General features: G+C 40.9%; 1 protein-coding gene across 2 annotated transcripts in view; it reads left to right on the top strand.

The window, feature by feature from the left end:
• EP300 (E1A binding protein p300) overlaps window positions 1-24,617 on the top strand; it is a 1,713,356-nt gene that overhangs the window by 709,461 nt on the left and 979,278 nt on the right. For both annotated transcript variants that reach the window (XM_044076495.1, XM_044076487.1), the window contains exon 7: window positions 10,471-10,576. In XM_044076495.1, coding sequence (XP_043932430.1) covers window positions 10,471-10,576 — 106 coding nt within the window. The remainder of the gene's footprint in view (window positions 1-10,470; window positions 10,577-24,617) is intronic.

The following is a 24,617-nucleotide window of genomic DNA, read 5'->3' as shown; positions in this document are numbered from 1 at the left end:
ACCAGAAATCAATCTTTAACATAGCCTATTTGTAAATTAATGCCAGTACAGCAGGATGTATACTAACTTGGTTATCGCAGTATCAGCCAAGAAACCATTTTACTCTAAACTGAAGACTGGCCTACTCATAATGAAAACTACCCCTTTACCAGTATCACCCTATTCAACTCCAACAGTTGCTCAAAGAACCAACTAGAATAAACATACATACCAAAAGATCTGTGCACCTTGGACTGTATTCTATCAGCTCACACAGCAAAAGTCAGACAGTGCAGTTTTCTCCTTGATACTTTCATCATGGGAGACCATCCTAGATCACCAGAGAATACTGTCAGAAACCTCAAAGTTGGACAAAACAACCTTTAATGAAACCTTGAAGCAATGCAACTGGAACAGTCTTAAGTACCTTCCACATGATGAAAGTGTCTCCTACTTTAACCTGTCTTTTTTAACTATAGTATACCAACAAGCCCCACTAAGGTACCAAAGAATAAAGGTAGTGCTGGAGCTTTTCTCCCTAGGCTTCCACTGAAAATGGGCAACTTGTCACAGTTAGACTTTCCTGATGAACAAAAATAAGTAAAATATGAGTCTTGCACAGGTGGTGAGACCAAAAATGGCTGTATTACTCTAATAGAAAAAAGGAAGAACACAGAAGGACTTGAGTATTTGTATGGGAATGTGATGAGATGGACAGTATGCAGGTGTTCAGAAAGTATGATCTTCATTTGTTAGTTGCAAACTTTGAAAAAATAGCACCACTGTTAATTACAGTTTCCTTGTCTTGAAGGTAAGATATGAGAATAGTTGGTCTTTTTTTTCCCCTTGGTGTTATCTTGACTTGGATAAATCAAAATGGGCCCCAGCTGAAGTCAATTTAACTTAAATCTTTTAAGATTTTTTTGTACTTTAAACTACTGTGTCAAGCTGCACAAAAAAGATTTAAACAAGAAAAGAAAGTATGCACATAAGTTATACTAACTTGTGTGTGCAAGTACAATAAAAGGGAAAAGTACGTTTTTATTTCTCTTACCAAAGGGAGGTACCTAGATAGTTAAATAGGGTAGACAGGAACTCAGTGAGTCTGCATTGTAACCTTTATGTGTGTACAGTGAATATAAAAAGTGTACACACCCCTGTTAAAATGCCCGGTTTTTGTGATATAAAAAAATGAGACCACAATAAATCATTTTAAAACTTTTCCCATCTTTAATGTGACATATAATCTGTACAATTCAAGTGAAAAACAAATCTGTTGGGGGGAAAATATTAAAAATAAAAAATGTGCAATAAGCTGGTTGCATAAGTGTGCACACCCTTAAACTAATATTTTTTGAAGCACCTTTTGTTTTAATTATAGCATTCAGTCTTCTTGGGTACATACCTGCCATCAGTTAGAGAGACTGAGTAACCCCAAATAAAGTTTAGCTGTCCTAGTAGGATTTTCCTGACAGTTACTCAGTTGCCTGCTACAGCAAAATACATGGTTCACAAAGAGCTTAAAAAGCATCCAAGGGATCTCATTGTTGAAAGGTATCAGTCAGGAGAAGGGTACAAAAAAATTTCCACAGCATTGGATATACCATGGAACACAGGGAAGACGGTCATCAAAAAGTGGAGAAAATATGGGACAACAGTGACATTGCAAAGAACTGGACGTCCCTCCAAAATTGATAAAAAGACAAGACAAAAACTGGTCAGGAAGGCTGCCAAGAGACCTACAGTAACACTGAAGGAGCTGCAAGAATTTGTCAAGTACTGGTTATCTACTACATGTGACAACAATCTCCTCTGTTCTCCATATGTCTGGACTATGGGGTAGGGTTGCAAGACTGAAGCCTTTTCTTACACAGAAGAACATCCAGGCCCGGCTAAAATTTGCAAAACAATACATAAAGTCTCCTAAAAGCATGTGGGCAAATATGTTATGGTCTGATGAGACCAGTGTTGTACTTTTTGGCCAGAAGTCCAAAAGGTACATTTGGCGCAGAAACAACACTTCACATCACCAAAAGAACACCATCCCCACGGTGAAGCATGGTGGTGGCAGTATCATGCTTTGGGGTTACTTTTCTTTAGGTGAATCTGGGGCTTTAGTCAAGGTGGAGGGAATTAACACTTCTAAATACCAGTCACTTTTGGCCCAAAACCTTCAAGCATCTTCTAGAAAGCTGAAGATGAAGTGAAATTTCAATTTTCAACATGAACAGTGGCCCCAAGCATACATCCAAATCAACAAAAGAATGGTTTAACCAGAAGAAAATTAAAGTTTTGGAATTTCCCAGCCAGTGCCCAGACCTAAATCCAATAGAAAAATCTGTGGGGTGACCTGAAGAGGGCTGTGCACAAGAGATGCCCTCGCAATCTGACAGATTTGGAGGACTTTTGCAAGGAAGAGTGGGCAAATATTGCCAAGTCAATATGTGCCATGCTGATAGACGCCCTTCCCAAGAAGACTGAGTGCTGTAATTAAATCAAAAGGTGCTTCAACAAAGTATTAGTTTAAGGGTGTGTACACTTATGCAACCAGCTACTTGTAGGTTTTTTTATTTTTTTTTATATTTTTTTCCCATAACACATTTGTTTTTCAATTGAATTGTACAGGTTGTAGGTGACATTAAAGGTGGGAAAAGTTTTGAAATTATTTATTGTGGTCTCATTTTTTTATATCGCAAAAACCTGGCATTTTAACAGGGGTGTGTACACTTTTTATATACACTGTAGGTTATGGACAGAACAGTTGTAGGTATTCAAATAAATGAAAAGGAATTGCTACTGTTGATCTTAATTCTTTAGCTGGGATGTTAGAAATCAGGGAGGCCAGAACACGTGCAAGGTGTGCTTAGGGTTAGCAATAAAAAAAAATTAAATTGAAAACTTGATTTACTTAATCATTTGAATGATTTTATTTAACAGTGAAAATGCTAATAAAAATACATATGAAAATCTTGAGGCATCTAAGAGGAGATGGGATATTTAGATATTCATAAGGACCTTAAGATTGCCTGGCAGCCTGAGAAGTCTCACATTGTTCCCATCACCACTCCTACCTCACACTGGATGAAGCCGTAAGCCCCCTTACTGAAATTGCCAGGGTAGTAGATCAGAAAGGGCATTACATAAAGTAAGTAAAAAAAGAAATCCCTTCTTAGTTGATAACAGAGCAGCTGCGGCAGTGCTAGAAGTTATGCCATCTCAATATTGTAGTGTCAAAAGAGAAAAAACAAAGAATGGGTAATGGAAATGATTAAAGATTTATTACAGAATATAGAGATTTCTTAAGAAGGGATAGCTAGTGGGTGTGTGAACATGGAAATGTAGTTACATGCGGAAAAAAGTAATCTGAATTATTTAGAAGGTTTGACAAAAGGTCAACATGTTTCGGAATGAGAGGAATCTCATGGAACAAGAAGAGAGCTGAAAGTGCATAAGGGATGATGTGATGGATAGATTATTTGTATGATGTGCATTAGTTCAGAAAAGTTGCTGTTAAATATTTTGGTAACTCTTGATTACAAAAATGTTTAGCATAGTAATTTAGGCAACTGAAAGCACGAAGAGTTGTTGCCAAACATGGCCTGAAAAAACAAAACAAAAAAAAAAAAACCTGCGAATCTGTAGAAGTATTGGCGATTTCAGAAATTTTCAATCTCATAACAAGCTCTTAAGTCAGTATTATTGACTATTCAAGAGCTTGCAACCAAGTTCATCCTTATAAATGTGCTCTTTAAACTGGGTATCGGTCAATCTTTTAAACATTGCTAAACTCTGTTTGCCTTATGACACGACAGAGCATTCCATAACCTTCCCACCCTGTGATGCAGTTACAAAGTGGTGCCCTTAAAGGTGATAAACAGTACTACTTGTTCTTTTAGAGTGAAAGATGAATTTAACCCCAGTGTAACTGCCAGTGTTTGTAAGTTTTAAACATCAAAATCAAATGTCTATAAAACAGTGGGGAAAAAAATTGAATGCCATCAGCCTATCACTGTAACACAGAGGTTTCACATGAAGTAATTGTTTTGTAAAATATTCTGCACTTTCTCTATTTTTTTATCTGTGCTTTGGGGTTATATTATAGCAATAACCCACGCCTGGGTGTGGGTAATGCGGGATTTACCCACGGTTGGCGTGGTTCACCCTCGGGACCAAACAAAGACAACCGTGGGTAAATCCCGCATTACCCACACCCAGGCGTGGGTTATTGCTATTATACTATGACATTATTTAAGAAAAGAAATAATTACTTTTCTTAAATAATGGCATTGTATAATGCCTCTTTGCTGCCCTTCCGCAGCTGTCTGCTATCCGCGGCAGTTCTGATGTACTGCGCATGCCTACGCAGTACATCAGAGCTGTGGCCAAAAGCAACACAGAAAGCAAGATCTCCGTTGCTTTTTACTGTTTCGCTATGTTAAATGGGTTTAACATAGCGCGACAGCTTTAAAATAAGCAACGGAGATGTCCGTTGCTTATTTTAAAGCTGTCTCGCTATGTTAAACCCATTTAACATAGCGAGACAGCTTTAAAAAAAAAAAAGCAGCGGAGAAAGCAAGATCTCCGTTGCTTTTTACACACTGTGTCGCTATGTTAAAGGAGTTTAACATAGCGAGACAGCTTTAGAAAAAGAAACGGAGATCTCCGTTGCTTTTTTTAAACCTGTCTCGCTATGTTAAACTCTTTTAACATAGCGAGACAGTGTTTTAAAAGAGACTTATACTAATGGAAAAAGTCCGGGCGACCGGACTTTTTTCCATTAGTATAAGTCGATTTACAACGTGCATGCTGGCCAATCAGCGTGCACGTTTTGGTATATTAATGGGGGGGTCATGGTATAAATATCATTAATGTGTGTGTGTGTGTGTGTGTGTGTGTGTGTGTGTGTGTGTGTGTGTGTGTGTGTGTGTGAGAAATATATTTGGCACAGTATTCGACAAGTGGTTTTCACTCCAGACTTGAGTACTTTGTCAGGACAGAGGCGTCTTTAATTGTGAGGTAACTTACATATTTTAAACACTGCATATGCTTTTTAAAGCACACTGTTCAGATGGCATTCAAAATTCAATTTGTCATCAGCTTGTATACCCAAGCCTCTGCCACAGTTGGTATCTGTAAAAATGTGACTACCTTTTGCTCTTCTTCTCAAAATGTAAAATATATTTTTTTTTTACATTAAAGGTCATACCTTTTGAACTAATCCAGAGAGAAAGCTGTCCAAATATGTTCGTAAAATTCCCTGCTCTTTACTGTTTGTTGTAATCCACCAATTTTTATATTGTCAGACTTGCTCATCAGTACGTGCTGCGTTATTAGCACTCTAGAGATAAACATCCCAAGCAGCAATGAGCTCAAGACTGATTTTGTGATAATCTGTGTAAAGCAGAGAAATGTAAAAACCAAAAAAGACACTAATGGAAATATTTATGGAAGACTTAACTATGCTGAGGTTAGGGGAAGATGAGGCTATGAGGTAAAAACTGTGACATACAGCTGATCAGCATGGAAGTCTCCAGGATTAGATGGCATTCCTGTGGAAGTTTGAAGCTTGGGAAGAAAGTGATAAAGATCTGGAGGTCTTTTAAAAGTATTTCAAAAAAAAAAAAAAAGCGGGGGATACCATCTTGGAAAAAAGCTGTGGTGGATCTTTTGTCCAGATATGGTAAAGAGCTTTCAGACCCAACTTCAAACAGACCTAGTTCAGTTTTAAACAGTTATTATAAAGTGTTTGCCTATACTAGCTAAGAAAATGGCAAAAGTGTTGAAAAAACTGATAGATATGAATCTGTGTGGTTTAGTGGAGAGGTGGCAAACATTTGACAACATCTAATAGAACGATGATTCAGAGGGAAGGAGAATGCAAGGAAACACTTGGTTGTCATGATGCAGAGAGGGCATTATAGAGTTAGGAGGATTTATGATGGCTCAGAGGCAGTAATTAACGTGTCTGATAAAGCTGTGCTTGAGCAAAGAGGAACAAGATAGGGTGTCCTCTTTCCTTTGTATTTGATTTATATTTAAGGCCATTAGCACAACTTCACAAGTAGAACTGGTATGGTAGTCAAGAAAAGTTAATTTCATTCACAGATTCTTTTGTGCATGATAAACACACAAAAGGATACCTAGGTGTTGTGGAATATTTAAAATAGTTTTTTTTCAGGGTATAATATAAATGAAAGTAAGGCAAAGGCTATGAGAGCAGGATGAGGTTAAGTATTTAGGTGTATACATTAAAAAAGGGTTCTATTGTGCCACCTAGGGATATGTGGGAAAAGACTAAAACTGGAAAAAACTGAATCTCTCTATTATGAATAATAAGAGACGAGTAGTAAAAATGGTTCTAGTCCCTTTAGTTTTTTTTATACAAGTCTGACATATATTTATCAACCAGAAGTCATGGACCATAATAAAGTTGAAGGAAATTGGTTGGGGTGATGGCAAAAGTTAAATGGGATAAGTTGATTCTTCTAGAACAAGGCAGTTTAGGATAACCTGGTCTGAAGGGATATTTTGTATATAATTTGTATTTTAAACCTACACAGTTAAGGCTCGTATACATATAACACAAGCAGACGTGAAGGTTATTAGAATAAGTCAGGGGTCTGCAACCTGTGGCTCTGGAGCCGCATGTGGCTCTTCCACCCCTCTGCAGTGTCTCCCTGTAGCTTTGAAAAATAATGGCCACTTTACCACACAACACACAGACACACAGCGATCGAGCGATGGACTTTAAAAATTGGTCTTATTAACATAGAAACTTGCTAGAATAACGATTTCTGTTGACATGCATTTTACACACAAAACACACACACAAAACACACACACAGTTACCTCTCAGCTGTGTAGAGTTTTCACAAAATGTCCTGACTTTTGCCTCATATTTTTGGTCTTTTTCTCATAAAATTGTAGTTTTCTGGCAAATCATTGAGGTCTGAAGTCAGAAAAAATACAGACATTTGAGTTTCAGACTTCATACCCTTCAGAAAATTCATGCTAATGCAAAACATGTTAGTCTGTCAACTTTCTAAGTTTATAAGAGCAATATTTAAAGTGTTCCTATTTTTAGGCCTTTGTGCCCCACTATTTATGGCTTTGTCCAGATTTCTTGTTCTAAAAGGTTGAGAGATATCACACACACACAAGCTCTGAGAGCAATCGAGCAATCCCAACAAAGGAATAAAAATAGGGATGGATTTTAAATATTGCTCGTATAAACCTAGTTCTTTTATATTTTGGATAATTATTTATAAAACCTTATATGCTGTGTTATCTTCATTTTAGGGGTCAAATAGGTTTTGTGGCTCCCAATTAATTTTATTTGGTGGGAGAGGGGCCAAAATGGCTCTTTTGATAGTGAAGGTTGCAGACCCCTGTACTAAGTGGAAAGTGATGATGAAATGGGGGGGGGGGGGCAGTTCAGAATTGAGAAAAAATAAGATTTTGGATGCAGGTCCTGAAGAACGATAGCCATGCAGAATACTGTATTCATAAAGTATCTGAAAGTATTGTAACAACTAAGGTAACACAGGAGTGGAGAAGGAAGATTTTTACCATTGCAGATAGAGATATAGAAAATAGATAAGGGGGGCTGTAATTTACTGGAGAAACGTAATAATGGACCCAAGGTTTTGTGTGCAAATAACTGGAGAGGTAAAGCTTAAAAGGGTGGGATGACGCTAAGCAAAATTTGGACTGCAAGTTAGAGACTACTTTTCCTACCAAGGATTGATAAAGAGTATAGGCATAAAGAAAAGGGCAGGGGCTTGATAAATGAAAGACAAACTTTAGAAGTATGATTGAGTGCAGAACAGAAGTTGCTGTCAAAGGAGTAATTAGCAGGGTATATAACATATTTATTGCATGATAAACTGTAAGAGTGAAAAAGAGGATATTAGAAAAGATTTGGAAAGATGGAAAGGCTCTCTACAAAGGAACAATAGGAGGACATCTGTATGGCTCCCAAGTATGCAACACAGTCCAGAAGGCTTAGGATTTTTGCTTGGAAGTGTTTGCACATGTATTTTTATACCCCAAGCAAACTTCAGATAATTTTTCCTCAGGGAGATGACAAATGCTGGAGTTGTGGTGGAAAAGAGAGAGGCAGTTAACATTATTTTTGGGAAAGCAACAAGATGGCATATTAAAAAAAAATCCATACAGAATACTTTGTAAGAAATGTATTACATGAAAATAACAGAAGGACTGTCAGTATAGTTTGTCTTCTGTTGCGGTGCTCAGCGTTTTCTTTTCTGTTAACTGTGTGTGCATCTGTCACTTTTTAATGTCATGTTTAAAGATGGTTAAAAAATATTCCAGTGTAAAAAAAAAAACTGAATGATAGCTCGAGATGTTTATCCAGTTTCAGAACCGATTCCTATTTCCTTAGGAACTGTAATAAAACACTTTTTAAATACTACTGTCTCTGTACAGACCTATTATGTAAGGTTATATAATTTGTTGCACACCAGACACTGTGTACTGTGACACTCAAAAGCATGTAAAGAAAAATGTTTTGGCAGTCTTATTCCATTCTATATAGGAGACTTTATAAGCCTTCAGCCGGGTGGGGAGTTGTTAGAGCAGGAGATACCATCTAGAATTTGGGCTTAACACTAAAAGTTTATTTTTAAAAAGTTTGCACAACCTTTCTGACTCTCTTACTGTGGTGCCACAGTACCATTTAAAACATGAAAACCTGATTGTAAGCAAAAAAAAAAAAATCAACCTGTTTACTTATTAATTAAACAGAGAATCGTAGTTCATGTAAGTACTCCAGTAATTGGCATTAAAAAGCTGAAAAGCGAGTTATTGATTTTATGCAAGATCTGAGAGCTATATGGATGTTTCTGCGATACTTTTCCATTAACAAAGCTTTACTGATTTCACCTAATTTGATATAAATCTGTTTAAAAATGCTAGAGTAAAGAGGATTTACAGTTCAAATATTCAATGTAAAGTGATAAAAGTCCTTGGCATGGTCTATTGAGGATAGGAACATGTACACAAGCCTTTTGTGTTTTAATAAAAGTATATGTTTAAATGTAATAGAATGGACGGTGTCCATGTGTTCACATAAAAAAAGTTTTGATTTTTCTTATTAAACAGAAACTAGTAGTCATAAACTTTGTTGATGAGCTCATTCATAATAATTTCCAAAAGTCATGAAACCCAGGTAGTGTTCCAAAGCAACAATCCTTTGTCACAGGCAAGCAGTCCTCAGTAACAAAAAAAAAAAAAAAAGAAAATCAGAGGTACTTTACGATGTTAAAGGTATCAGCTTTTATACACTTAGAAGAAGTAGGTGTGGAAAATCTATGTATTGTTTAATTTTAAGCTAGCTTATTCCAGGCAAAGAATATAAACAGGGCAGTAAAAGTGAATTTAAAAACAGCAAGTACTCACCCCCACACACTACTACTGATTATATCAAACTAAATCCTAGTTAAGGAAAACACTACCTGTCTATTTGCTGTTTTGGAACACTACTTTGGTTTCATGATTTTTGGAAATTGTGACTGAGCTCATCAACAAAGTTTTAAGACTACTAGTTTTTCTGTTTATTTTTTCTTCAACACTCATGTTGTGAGGTTGGAACTAGACTGATTCCTGTGCTTGTTGATTTTTTATTTGTATTTTTTTTTGTTACAGACTATGTAACATAACATTTCTGTTTATCAAGATAAGTTTTAATTAATAAAAGGAAATGTTTTGCCTTATTCAAGGAGGATAGTTAACTACTTCTCCTGCGGTACAAATAAAGATTTGTACCGTTCATCTGCTTAATTAAAAAGGTTTAATAATTGTTTTTTAACAGTGACATTGATGCAAACCAGACACTGGTTTACATGCATGTGCATATGTAGTGCAAATGGGAGTTGGGTGGGACAAGCAAGCAGGAAATTCGTAAAAGCCTTCTATTTTCCATACCCTTTCCTGGACTCCTTATGTTAAGGATTTCCCTGCTTGCCGGGGTCCTTGCCTGAAGAGAGTAGGTCTTTCATTTGTCAGGGTAAAAGGATCAGATGATTAAGGAAAGTAAACTGGATATGGCTATTAACATATAGTTACCATAAGAGACGAAATAAAAAAGTAAAATCTGTGTGTAACTTCTTCAGTTGTGATTTGAAGCCCTAACTGTGAAGTACCCAACTGCTATGTGCTGCATTATTCTAGTTGTAAAAAAATGTGTATGAACAAGTAGTTGTAAAGGAGTTTGTGCATGTGTAATTGCTACATTGAACTTTGCATCATTTGATTGTCCAGAAGGCATTATCAATTTTTTCATTTAACTTTGATATTTTTTTAGCTGATTATTCTTTTGTACCAAAGTTTTCTTGCTGTCCTGAATATTTTACTTAATACTAACAAAAAGTTTTGTATCCTCAAAATAGGTTCTTGTTGACATAGTTCACTGAAATGCACATCATTAAGTTATCACTGTGTACAATAATGTTTTTTTTTCCCTCTGTTTAGGTCCTGCATCTATGGGAGTAAATGGAGGAGTAAGTGCTCCTGCCACAAGTCAGCAGCCCAGTTTATTAACAGATTCAATGCTGCACTCTGCAATGAGTTCGCCAAAGTAGGTTTTCCAAAAAAATATTTATTAGTAGTTTTAAGAGTTAGTTTTGTGAAAAGTCCTGAGGAGGTTGTACTTGGCAGAAGAGTGATATTTTGAGATACTTGGGAAAGCTTTTCCATGTGACCTGTGAAATGTAAATGGCCAGTATCAAGACCATTTGAAAATGTTTTCTGAGTTTTACAGCTGTTAGTTGCTTGTTGTTGTGTAATGCAGTCAGTCGTCATTAGTCATTGATTTTCTGAAGGGCGAATGCTGTTTAGCTGCTGTTTATTTCCTGTGTTACATCTACCACCATTTTCGTCTAAAATAGATATGTCATTAAGATAGTGCTTTGAGTAGAGCTAAAATTCTTGATGGTTCCTTTTTGTTAGCACTACTGTTGGCTAGTTTTGCTTGTTGTGTAGAGAGATTGTAGACGAGCTTAAAGCTTCCTTGTGTTAAAAGCAATGAGTGCTGTATACAGAGAGGTATTCATTGTATGGCTCACTGCTGCAGTAGGGTAATTATAGATGGGATTTGACCACTGTCAACTGCGGTATGGTTATCTACAGATGGGATTTCCCTAAAGGTCAACATCTGCCAATCAGGCCAGTCTTCCAGAGCTGTCAGTGCCTAGACAGTGGGCTGGTTCCTTACCTGCGCTAAGGATGCTAGTAGGATAGTGGGGTAGCAGGAGAACATTGCTTTTTTTTAAACCGCATTACTTCATTTGATCATGATTGTATGTCACCCAGGTGACTTTGTTGAGGCATATCCTTTAGAGCTTTCTGTTAGCTGTTTTGGTATGCATTGCATTGATTTTTTTCATCTTATTTTGACTGTAATACGAGAGCCCTCACAAGGCTGCTGATGTCACCGGAAAAGGTAGAAAGTACTGTGATTAGCCAAATCCAGCAAAGGAATTTTTTTATTTTTACTTTATTTTATTTTTTTTCTTAAAACCTTCAAACCTGTTCTGTCTAGAGGACCCTATTTCTTATTGTTTATGTGCCAGATGAATAGATGCAACTATAATTTGTGGTGAGTCTTATTTCAGCAGTGGTTCTTGTGCTGTTATACCTGCTGATCTGAAGTAGTTGACTTCATTTGATCTTCAACCTGTGGGTTTCGGATCCGAATCGGATCCAACATGGCCTCATTTTCCATCTACTGATCTGAGCCCCAAGCTCCTCCCCTTGCCCATAATGCCCCTTGTCTCCTTCCTCCCTTCAGATCTCGTTTGCTGCTAGTGAAGCAGTTAGTGTTAGTTGCGTCTTTTTGAGTAAATTTTTTTTTTATAATCTTCTCTCAAATTTCTTTCTTTACCTCCCCGCGAAAGTCATCTGTCAAAAAAAAAAAAAGTTTTCTTTTCCAGTCCTTTTTTCTGTCTTTTCTATTATGTATGTGTGTCTAGGCCTGTTTAGGGTTGTCAGAACCCCCTAAATCAGGCTTTAGAAAATGCACAGTATGTGGCCATAAGCTTTCCCCAGCGAATGGCCACACTCTGTGTGTGGTGTGTCTGGGAGCAGTGCACCTTCAGACCTCCTGTCCTATCTGTGCTGGGTTCAACCCCAGAGCACTGAAGGACAGGAGGGACAAACTAATTCTGAAAGGCCTACTTACCTACTTGGGGACAGTAGTACTTTCATCCCCCTCCAGGGAACAGCAGCTGCAGCTTCCTCCTCCTCCTCCTTCCCGGCATCTGGGCCTCAAGCTCTCGCTAGAAGGTCCAGGGAGAGAGAGAGAAGGCCAAGCTGCGAAAAGCGGTCCCCTGACCGCTAGGGTCAGGCAGGTCCGCCACCGAAAGTGAGGCCTCCAACCAGGCTTGGGTCTCCTCGGCTACGGTCTCCTAGATTCTCCCCTGAGCCGGAAGAAACCCCTATCTGGTCCCCAGTTAGGTCCTCTCCCCACCGGCATTCTAGACCTGTTTTGGTGGCATCTTCTTCCCGCTCCACCTGGAGCCTAAGCGGAAATGGGCAAGATGACAGAGATTTATCTGCACCCAGATCCAGATGTGGGTCTTGCCTGCACCTTCTCCCTCTGGAGGGGGGAGCTCACAGCCTTTCTTCTCACATATAACTCCCTTCTTCGATCCAACCTTTGGTTTAGAAGTCCTTGGATCTGAGGACCCTCTGGGTCGAGGGGTTGGCGCCGACGGTTCCATGCATCTAGACGCCGACCGTTGCCTTGAGTGTGTCTGATCTGACTGGTTTGGATCCGAGCTCTCAAAGCCATAGTCTCGGGGTCAGATCCAAGGGGGTGCTGTCGGCTTAGAGCATTTCTGTATCCCTTTCGGCATCTTGGCTCCTAGAGCCTTGGCTCAGACTCCTCCCACCGGTATCTCCCAGGAGGTTCGTTCCCTTTCATCCTTTGACGTAGTGGAGAGGGTTCTCTCGGAATTGAGACCCTTGACCATCTTGTCCTCTAACTACGTCCAGACTCCCTTGGCTTTGGGTGCGGTCCTGACTGTCTTGCCATTTCAGGGACAGGCCGTGACCGTTCTGCCTCAGGAGGCTCCCCCACAGGAACAACAGGAAGTTTGCAAATCCTCTGCAGAGAGACTCGCTGAGGAGGTCCCTTGTAAATGGACATGTAAGAGGAGGCACTTGTACTCTCCACCAGAGTCCTTCAACAAAGACACTGACTTGGAGGAGGGGGAAGAGTCCCCAAGGCCTCCCCTCCACTCCACTCTGCTGGGGGGGGGGGTTGATCTGCCCCAAAACCGACCTCAGAGGATTTAGTGTTCCTGGAGGCGTTTGGCATGGGCCCATCTACCTCTTGGGTGTCCCCTAGTGGATCTTATAACATCTAGGACATGGAAAGAACCGGACACCATGGCGCCTATCCCTAAGTGCCCTGACAAGGTGTTGAGTTCCCCCATCAGACAGGATGTGCTGAAATAAGGGGTCCCCAGTGGGAGCTATGGTTGTGGCAGCCACAACCAAGAAGGAGCTTGTGCAGGAGAGCTCCACGGTTCACCTCCCTGATTGAGAATCAAGGGCGATGGACCATTTTGGGAAGTGGGGCTATGCTTCAGCAACCTCAGTAATGGCGCTGAACTACATGGCACACGTCATTCGATTACAGCGAGACTTGGTCAAGGAAGTTGCTGAGTCGACCCTGGAGTCCATGTCGGTGGAGGACAAAAAGATGTTCTGTGTTCAAATGGCTACTCTTAAAGCAGTTTTGAATACGTCCTTGCGCCTGCTTTCCCATGCTACGGAGGGACCTGCCAGGTTGGCCAGAACGGGTGTTGCCATCAGGCGTCACGCTTGGCTCCGGCTTTGTCAATTCTCGAAACCCTTTAAAACGTCATTCACAAATGCCCCTTACGATGGTTCTTCCCTTTGTGGCAAATCCCTTAGAGAGACACTGGTCCAGAGTGAGAAGGACTGGAAGATACTGTCTACCATCTGGACCTGCTTCTCCTCCCCTCAAAGATCCTTTTCCAGGAATCAGCGAGGCACGAAGAAGCTGTGGTTCCGGAAGTCTCAGGCGTTTTCCCGGGACACTCTGGACTCACCTTACCCAAGAGGCAGAGGAGGTTATGACAGATGCTGTTCTAAAGGCACAAGGGGTCCTGGAAACTTCAGGTCATGAGAACCCTTCTCGGAGAAGCCTGGACAGCAGCCCTGAAGGGTTGCCCGACTGCTCATCTCTGGAGGCAGTTAGAGGTCACCTGTCACTACACCCAATGGCATGGGAGTCTGTTACAACAGATCGCTGGGTGTTGTAGATTATATCCAGAGGGATATTTCATCCCGTTCAAAGAACTACCACATCCCAAGAAATACCTCCCAGACGTCCCATCCACACTAAGGGAGGAAACAGCACTAGAAATAAAAAAGCTACTCAAGAAAAGGGTCATCCAACTTGTCCCCGCAGACCAATCCGGATCAGGTTCTTTTTAGTGCTGAAGAAAATGGGAGACCTCAGACCTATTCTGGATCTGTGCACCTTGAACCTGTCGATAGCCAAAGCAAAATTTCGGATGGTCACTCTTCAATCCATCCTGCCCTATCTGCAGACTAATGATTGGATGTGTTCACTAGACCTCCAGGATGCATACTATCACATCAAGATGGACAGGTGCTCTCAGAAGTTCCTCCACTTCCGGCTAGGAGCCAATCATTATCAGTTCAGAGCCCTTTGCTTTGGTCTCAACACAGTCCCCATGGTGTTTACAAAGGTGATGGTAGTAGAGGCTCACCTGTGGCTTCAGGGTATTCAGGTCTTCCCTTACCTAGACGATTGGCTCTTTGCTGCCCCTTCCAAGCATCTACTGTGTCAGGCCAGGGACTGCTTTTTTTTGTCTAGGAAACAAAGTGGGCATCACCATCAACCAAAACAAATCTTCACTGGCCCCAGTTCAGATTCTGGACTTCATTGGGGCTCAGTTGAACACCGTTCGAATGAAAGTTTTCCTCACCCTGGACAGGATACGCAGTTTAAAGATGCACGTTCTGTGTGTCCTTCAAACCCACGTTCCGACAGCAGAAGCAGTTCTAAGAGCATTGGGGTCTATGGCGGCCACACTCAACCTGTTACCTTTAGCACACCTTCATATGCAAATTCTTCAGTGGTCCCTGTTAGATCTACTTTTATCTCACCCCATTTGAATCTCCCGTGTGTGCAGGGACTCTCTTCGGTGGTGGATTCAGTCCCCGGACCTGCTGAAGGGAAGTCATTTTCTTTTCTCCTTTCCCAAAACTACAGTGACCATGGACACCTCCCAACTAGGGTGGGGGGAAGCATTGCTCGGGAAGGACAGTCCAAGGCATGTGGCCCCCATCCGTGACCAATTTGCATATCAACTTCCTGGAGATGAGGCAGTTCTTCTTGCGTTGCAGGCCCTTCATGCTCATCTTCCTGTTGGAACAATTGCAGTTCAGACAATAAGTCAGTGGTGTGGTATATCAACAAACAAGGGGGAACCAGATCTTCTCCCCTCCGTCGCAAAGCCATGTGTGTGGGAATGGGTGATCTCCACCGGCTGTTTTCCAGTGGCAATACACATTCCAGGATGGTCCGACATTCTAGTGGACAGGCTCAGCAGATCTATCCTGATGCCTTACGAGTGGTCTCTGAATCCTACAGTAGCGGAACAGATCTTTCAGAAGTGGGGTCATCCTTGCAGGCGATCTCTTTGCATCTCCTTCCAACGTGAAATGCAGCAAGTTCTTCGCTCTGAACCCCCCTCAGGGGGAAGCCCCCAGAGACACACTGATTCATGCTTGGCCTCCCGGACTTCTTTATGCTTATCCTCTGTTAACCCTAATTTCGAAGCTTCTTCAGAAAGCTTGCAGGCTGGGAAGCACTGTAATTCTCATCACCCCATTCTGGCCCCACTAAGTTTGGTTCCCCTCCCTATGGTCTCATCTACTAGTTCCACCATGGCCGTTGGATCCACTTCAGGATCTCATCCCTCAGGGATTCCTCATCCAGACCTGGACAGTCTGAAGATCACTGCTTGGCTGCTCCAGTTCCCATGATTGTTAGGAGTCCTGGTTTATCTTCTCTGGTTAAGGCTGTTTTGGTGGCAGCTCACAAGTCTTCCGCCAGAAAGGTGTATCGTAGCAAATGGAAACATTTCTCTATATGGACCTCACAGCATGTCGTGGATACTTCCACAGCTCCAGTGACTGCAGTACTAGAGTTTCTGGTGGGAATTTTTCTTCAAGGGGCCAGTTTCTCCACGGTGGAAGTTCAGTTGGCTGCTATTTCTAGCTTTCATGTGGGGGAAAACAGGTCTTCTTTAGCCTCATCAAAACTTTGCAAGTCCTTCCCTAGAGGTACCTTTCTACTTAGACCTCCACTTAAGGATCCCACTCCCCCTGAGACCTTAACTTTGTGCTCCAGGCATTAGTCTCCCCACCTTTTGAACTGGCAGCTTCAGTAGATTTTGCAGTATCTTTCTTGGAAGACTGCCTTTTTGGTGGCCATTACTTCTGCCAAGAGAGTGTCGGAATTTCAAGCTGTATCCTTCAAGGCTCCTTATATGATATTTCATAAAGATAGAGTATCCATGCGCACTAACCCTTCCTTCCCAAAGTAGCATCAGAGGCCAGTATTAACCAGACTATTAATCTACCAGTGTTTTTCCCAAATTTTCAAAATAAAGGGGAATATAAATTGCATTTGTTGGATGTTCATAGGCAATTGAGATTTTACTTGCACAGGACTAAAACCTTTTGTAAAGCAGATCAATTGTTTGTTTCTTACTCAAGACCTTTCTTAGGAAACCAATTTCTAAAGTTGACAGTTGCTCATTGGATTTCTCAATGCATTATTCGAGGGCATTCTTCTAGAGGAATTCCCCCTCCGGGTCAGGTGAAAGCACATTCTACCAGGTCTGTGGCTGCTTCAGCGGCTTTTTGGTCTAGAGTGTCACTAGATGGTGTTTGTTCTGCAGCTACATGGTCCTCGTCTCATATCTTCATTTCGCATTACAAGTTAGATATTGTGTCAAGAAACAGGGCATCCTTTGGGTCTGCCGTGCTTTGGAATATCCTTCCATGAGAGCCACCTAGGTGTTTGGCAGCTGGGGTCTCTGTCCCACAGGTTGAAGATCAAATTAAGTCAAATACTTCAGATAAAGAAGTTATGTACTCACCATTACGTTCCATCTGGATAGTTGAACTTCATTTGTCTTCAAACCCCCCCCCCCCCTTCCCCCAACCTTGTCACTTTGGTACTGACCTTATAGGAATATGACTACTACAGAAACTGGGAATTAGGAATTTCAGGCTGCCAGTAAGGATGGGGTTTTGCTGGGTTGGATACTTAAGTGTTATCAGCAAACTAGATCTGAAGGGAGGAAGGGGACACGGGCATTATGGGTAAGGGGAGGAGCTTGGATCAGTAGCTGGAAAATGTGACAGTGTTGGATCCGATTCGGATCCAAAACCAACAGGTTGAAGACAAATTAAGTACAACTACTTGGATGGAACGTTATGGTGAGTTCATCACGCAAGTGTACTTTACCTAGCCAGCATCATCTTCTGTTTTGGAACCAATAGGAAGAATGTCTGAACTCCAGATGTGATAGTGTGGTGTTTATATAGGCATCTTTCTTGAACAATAGGAGAATGGATTTTGTTCAGAAAAAAACACGCCTTCACTGGGACTACTTTTTTTCATCATCTTCAAAGTACACACACACGCATACACGCGCACACAATATTTGTTGGGAATATGTGGTTTGTTTTTACTGTCACGTTACTGTGGCTAATATGATTCCTTCAAGTTATATAATTTGGAGTGCTTTTTTGTAATAATGACTTTTATTTACTATAATCCGATGCTTTTTTTTTTAATAAATTGTTTTGCTTTGTCCAAAATTTTATTAGCTTTTAAATGATTTATTATGTTGGTCAATTCATTGTGCACAAACTTGTTAAAATTTAAGTACACTATAAACACTTACAGTTTTATATCTTTTATAATATTTAGTACTTTAAATACACTTGCTTTATAGATTTGTAGGTGTGTACTAGATGTACAAACCACAAGGGCCTTTTTAAGCGTAGCCATGCATTCCAAGTCTCAAACAAGTTCTGGTACCCTAGATAAGTGTAGGCAAAGGCTTGGGAAGATGAAACATTTACAAGCTGTCTGTGTCCATTAGAGACACAGGTGCCAAACCAGGAATACATTTCCTGTTCCACATCCAGTTGTCCAAGTTTCACTTAATTTGGGCTAGGGAGGAACTCTGCTTCACATGGATGGGGAGTGTATTCCAGAGAAGGTGTAGTGTCTGGGACACATACCTGTCTTTCCAGCAGTTCCTTTCTGAGATTCGGACAAGGTATATGTCTTTAGTGCTGTTCTTGTTGCGGATATGCAGGAGATCCATCAGAGTGAAGTCTGACAAGGCCTTGTATGCCAGGCATAGAGATCCCTTCAACTTGCATGTAGGCGGTAGAGTACAGTGATAGGGCCTTGAAGTGGTCTGCAGAGGACAGTTTACTTGCACCCTGTATTGTTTTATTGAGGAACCTCTGTGGACTTTCAATAGTTGGATGTGCCTGGTTAGATGTATACTAAAGAGGACACTGCACTCAATTATAGGTCTGATGAATGCTGAATACAGTGGAGCAATGACCTTCTTGGACCTAGATGCCATACCTTTGTTCATAAGTTGCACAACATAGAATAATTTCCTCACTACTGTGGACATGTGATGGTTAAAGGCTGGTTTATTCTCTGTGTCCCCAAGTCCCTGACTGTGGGTTACCTCTTAGAGGAGTGTTGTCAATATGATAGATACCAGGAGTGAATGACATCCTGAAGGATATGATCCTACATTTTTTGGCATTTAGATTTAGTCCATGGCTCCGACAGCTGTTATTTGTCTGTCTCAGCCCTTCCTGGAGAATATTTTGGTTGGTGGGTGTTTCTATGACTGCTCCTAATTTGCAATCATCTGCAAATTTAATGAGGCAGAGGCCATTGACATTGACTTTGACTTGAGAGAAGTAAATGCTAAAAAGGAGCAGTGTCAACATCAATCGCTAAGGGACTCCACTTTGTGACAGGCTTCTTTGTAGAGGTGGACTCCCCAATTCTAACTTCTTGGGTCCCGTCTGTGAGCAAGCTGGCTGTCCACTGGGCGACATAAGAGTTTGTTTGTCTAGCCTCTTAATTTTGTCAACAATGCCCAAGTGGGGGTATTATCAGATGCTTTGGCCTGGTCAAGGTAGGCATTGTGAACCATTTTACCCTCATCCATTGCTTTGGTGACATTGTCAAAGACGTCCGTCAGATTGACCTGCCCTTAACAAATCCAAACTGGGCTGGGTCCTGTGTCTGGAAGTTTCCTATGTCATTATTGATCATTTCCTTGGTAATTCCTACTATGGTTTTACATATGAGACTTATGGGTTTGTAGTTTCCAGGGTTTGTAGATGACCCACCTTTGTACATAGGGATGACTGTTGTTGTTCATTCATGAGGCATGAAGCCTGTTTGGAAGCTACAGTTAAAATAGCAATTCCAGAGGGGCGCTTTGATAGGTCATGTTTCTTGCTATTTAGAAGGCATTCTGGGATATTGTCTGAGCCCATTGATTCAGTCTTAGCCTTAGAGTATTAAGGACATGTGCCCTAGTGACAAAAAGGAAATTATATTTTCTGGTGTTTCCTGAGGGGAGGTTTAGGTTGAAAGGGGGGTACAGCTGGAGCTGAATTTGTTGGCCAGTAGGTTTGCTATATTTTCTGCCTCAGTATAGGTGGCTACATTAACAATGAGCCCTACACACAATTGTGTATTTTCTTTGAGGTTGTGGACATAGCTCAAGAATACCTTATGGTTATACTTGGCCTGGGAGGCCAGGTTTACCTCAAATTTGGCTTTTGTAGTATTTGTCCTCAGAGTTGTTTGTTTAGTTTGTGACTGCTTTTATCCTGCTAGGTGCTACACCTCCTAATTTTTGACATGTTTTTCTTCTGTTGTACAGCCTGTTGATGAGATTTCACCAGGGTGGCTTGTTTTTTGAGTTAGTTGTACACTTCTTCCTAGTGAGTACAGCTCTCTCTATACAGCTGTTAATATGCTTGTATAGGGTTTCTGTGAACACTTGCAAGTAGGCAGCAATTTTCTTAGGGTTTTGGGGGCTTGAAATCCATTTGATTTCCATTTTCTAGTATTTCCTTTTTTGTCAGCCAACAGAATTGAAATTAATAATGCCTTATGTCTAGGCAATTCAGATCCCATGTCTCGGCTCAAAAAATCATTTCCTTCGTTACATTTGCTCACCCAGTATTTCTGAGAGCACTCTGTAAGGAGTTTTTTAAATCTGCCAACTCATTACACTGTTACAGCATATGTTCCCAGTTACCTCTTTCTTCCCCATCACACCACCAACATTTGATATCTTCCTAAGGAAATATTTTGTGAAGTCTGCCTGGGGTTTAAAAATACCTCAGCAAATGCTTCATAGCAAAGATCCTAAACCTTCTGGACTTGCTGAATACTTGGTCACCATACCTATGTCTTCCCAGTATTTTGTAATCCCCTCTAATTGATTCTTATAGTTATTGTGCAGTATTTTATATGCTCTATGAATTATCCCCTTTTTAACAAATTTCTGTTCTAGATTTAAGTAAAAACTCCACAAGAGCAAGTTTTTACTTTGATTCCCCTTTCCCTTTGTCTATACTCTTGATGTCAGTCCCTGGTAGGGAAGGCAAGTGTGTAGCCTACAATCCAAATGTTGTCTTGGCCTCATCCCACTCTGTTACCTTTCTCTGTTACATTATTTGCTCCCAGTACTTTGGTTCCTTTGCCAGTTTTCTTCAGAAAGTTCCAGCCCCTTCTTGACTGTTTTTTGCATACATACGTCCAGTCAATCCCTATTGGCAAAATCTTTTCTATTTTCTTGTGTTTGCTTTATTCTTATTTCTACTACTTTATGAGCATACTACTCTTTATGGTGGTTATTCTCCTTAAGGATCTGCATCCAAAATCCCACTCTTTTTTTTTTTCCTTCAACTTCCCTCTTGCATCATCATCATTATAGTCATCACTTTCCATTTTGAATTATAACCTTTTTGTGTTATGTATGTGAATGCTCACTATGTAGCCCCAAAATATCCCTTAAAGTCAGGTAATTCTAAACTGCCGTGTTCTGTGGAAGGATCATTTTATGCCACTAATGCTGGCCCTCTTCCCCTTCCAGATAAAGTCCGTCAACTCTTTATTATAACCCACAACTTCTTTTCTGGTTTATAAAACTATACCTGGCTTGTATATGAAGCTAAAGGTACCAAAAACATTTTCCCTGCTTGTATCTCACTATTAATATCCATAAACAAGAGCTTACAGTTTCTCAGTTTTTATATTATCTTTTGTTTAGTTTCTTCCCACACATCTTTAACTGCCATAACTGAAACCTTTTTAATCCATACTCCTGAATACTTAATCTTATCATGTCCCTATAAATGTGAGTTACTGAAACATTTCATGTGTGGGTACAAAATTTATGGCTGTAGCCTTTGTTTTATCTTCATTCATTTTTTATCCCGAAAGGACCTGAAACTGTCTCTCAATATTCAGCAGCATTGAGATGTCCTTTTATGAATTTTCAGGTACAGAATATCTGCAGTCAAGGCCAGCTTCTCTTGATTGCCATCGTAGTTATATCCTTGCATTTCTGAGTCCCTTGTTTTCTTTGCCAGTTGCTCTAAATGTAAAGCAAATAAAGGGGAAAGAGGACACCCCTACATGGTTCCTCTGTTGAAACACCTTATCAGAGAGGAACCCTCCTACTTTAATTATCGCCTCTGATCCTTCATATATCCTCCTAATTAACCTTGTAATTTTGTCAGGGAATGCAAATACTTCCATCGCTTTACTCGTAAAATCCCGGCTTATTCTGTCAAATGCTTTCTCGGCATGACCTACCAACAGCGGTATTTTAACACACTTCATTGTTGTTAACATTAATATTGTCAGATGTTTACTTCCCCTCCACAAAACCACATTTGATCATATCCATCAGTTTTGGCAACACCTTTGCGATTCTTGTAGCTAGTATAAACATAAACATTTTATAATCGTGGTTTAAAATTGAAATGGGTCTGTTTGAATCTGGGTCTGATGGATATTTTCCATCCTTAAGTAGTATATTCACTCCACCTTTCTTCCAAGATGTGGATACTTCCCCATCTTTTAAAGTACTGTCAAACAAAAAGTTCCAGATCTTTCATTTTCTTCCCTCCTAACTTCCACAAGAATACCATCTGTCCTGGTGTCTTTGCTGAAGGCTTATTATTTATCACTATTTTTATGTTGCCTCTTCCTGCCTTAACTGTTAGATGTCCTTCCGTATAACTGTTACAGTATTCATTACACTAGGGATTCCCTGCCAAGGGTAGCCAGACATCCGACTAGTATACCAAAGACTTGGATTGTAATAGGGACATCATACGTCACATGTATGCTCCCCGCTCACAGGATAGGGCATAAAGGTGACATGTACATGTACCTTCATCAGAACTCCCCCCCAGTCTGAATGCCATCTTCAGTCATTGCTCTGAATGCTCTTTCATCTGCTGGTTACCAAACCATTTCAGATAAGTGCCCCATTGGGGGGTTTCTTATCTTGCCTTTTTATTTTTTGTTGTGGGGTAACATGTCATCCAGAAAGTGAAAATGCCAGCGTGGGAGACAGATTCCCCACAAGGACCATCACACTCAGTTTTTGTTTTGTTTAGGTGCTTCTCGCAAACATATGTCATGCCCTGTTTGTCAGGCATTTGTCCCTAAAACTCTTTGTAGTCACGTCTCCTCCTTATCCATCTACATGGAAAACCAGTGTCTTAAGTTGTTGGTGTAGGTACAGTGGTGGAATCGTCCCGAACGAAGGTTCAGCTGTCTGCTAAGAAGACGACCAAAAATGTTTGGTTGGATTCTACTGCTGGTACCGCCTCCCCCTGATGTCTGTCTCGAGGCTGGTGAAAGCCCAGAGGATCACCTGGTTTGTCTGTCTGATTTTTGTACCTCTACTGCTTCAGAGGCCAGCATGGATCTGGCTTCTTGCATGTCCTTGGAGGTTCTGTAGACGTCCGTTTCGGATGTTCAGGGGAATTGCGGCAGATAATATCCAAGGGACTGAGGGGTGTTCAACAAATTTTTGTTAGGGAGGTTCAACAGATTCTTGTTAGGGAGGAGAGTCCCACTGTGTTGATTGTCAGCAGGGGTTCAGACATCCTAAGATATTTAGGGCAAATGTCCCTTTAAAAAAGCAACAGACAAAGCACATTTCCTGTGCTCCTAAGGCTCCTCAGCATGAATGGCAGGATTTCACTGTGGGGTTATTTAATGCTCTTATGGCTTTGAAGCCTCCTCTGGGAGTCTGTGTTCCTGCACCACCCTTAGTCCCTTACTCCCTTTGAGGCCTAGGGAGCAGGACACTCTCGATGAGGACTTAGATTCTGATGAGTGTTTGGTGGCCTGTTCCACCCAGATTCCTCCTCCATTAAATTATGGTTCTGTGGAGGAGGACTCTTAGTCTAGACTCCCCTTTTGAGGAGATTTCTTTTGGAGAAAGTCTCTTTTTTTATGATGGAATTTTTTAAGTTGGACTGCACCTACGTTTCTGATCTTCAGAAAAGGTATTGCAAGCTCCTCCAAATGGAGTCTGATAAGCCGTTTGCTGTTATTCCTATTTTTGCTGCTTTTCAGGCTCTGATTCCCAGCCCCCTGCTCATAAAAAACTGGGAGATTTTATAAGGTGCCTGATGATTGTACATTTCTTTACAAGTTTACTTCTGTTGACCCCTCTGTTATTTCTCGTTCTTCTGATAAGCCTTCCAAGGTTTAGCCTTCTACTGAACTGTTTCCCTCTGATAGGGACAGTAGAACTCTGGCAAGATTGGGCAAAAAGGTATACACAGCCGTTTGGGCTGTGAATTACCAGACCCATATGACCCGGTATGTTTTAGCCATTCTGTCTCAAGCTTTTCAAGTTGCCTCAGACTTTACAGATTCTGAGGTGAGAGCTTCAGCCCTCTTTTTGTTGGGGTGGTGGTCTCAAGTAGCTTGCCTTTCCATTAATTGTAGTTTTGACGCAGCTAATGCATCTTTTAGAGCTGTTGCTTTTGGTTCTGTGTTAAGGCGTTATTCTTGGCTTCACCTTCAGTCTTTGCCTGATATTAAGGCAAATTGATTCATGCTCCTCTTGACAATAAAAAAACTCGATGTTATGTGGTCCTATCTCGCCTACATTCCTTACTCACGGGTTCGGAGCTGAGAATTGGCTCCGACTCAGCCAAATTTCTCTAGCACGAAGTCTCTAATTGGCTGGGCTAACCCGGCATCCCAAGATGCACCTCACCCTAGCCCCAGATCTCGTTTGCCGCTCGTAGAGTTAGGACGTGGTCTCGCTTGGCTGTGGCTAAGTACCCTTTCAAATACTTATTTTAGCAGTCTGTTATTTGACAAAAGCTATTTTAATAGCTAGTTTTCTCCTTGTCTCAAGTTTCATTGTGAGTGTTAGTGAGATTGGCTGTTTGTGGTATCCCTTTGTTTGGCGGGCTAGGCCCGTTTAAGTTATAGGACC

Source organism: Protopterus annectens, chromosome 1.part1 (genome assembly GCF_019279795.1).
Source record: "Protopterus annectens isolate FY-2018-M chromosome 1.part1, PAN1.0, whole genome shotgun sequence".
NCBI lineage: Eukaryota > Metazoa > Chordata > Ceratodontiformes > Protopteridae > Protopterus > Protopterus annectens.
Note: the sequence above shows the minus strand (reverse complement) of the source record. Positions and strands in the feature narration are given on the sequence as shown.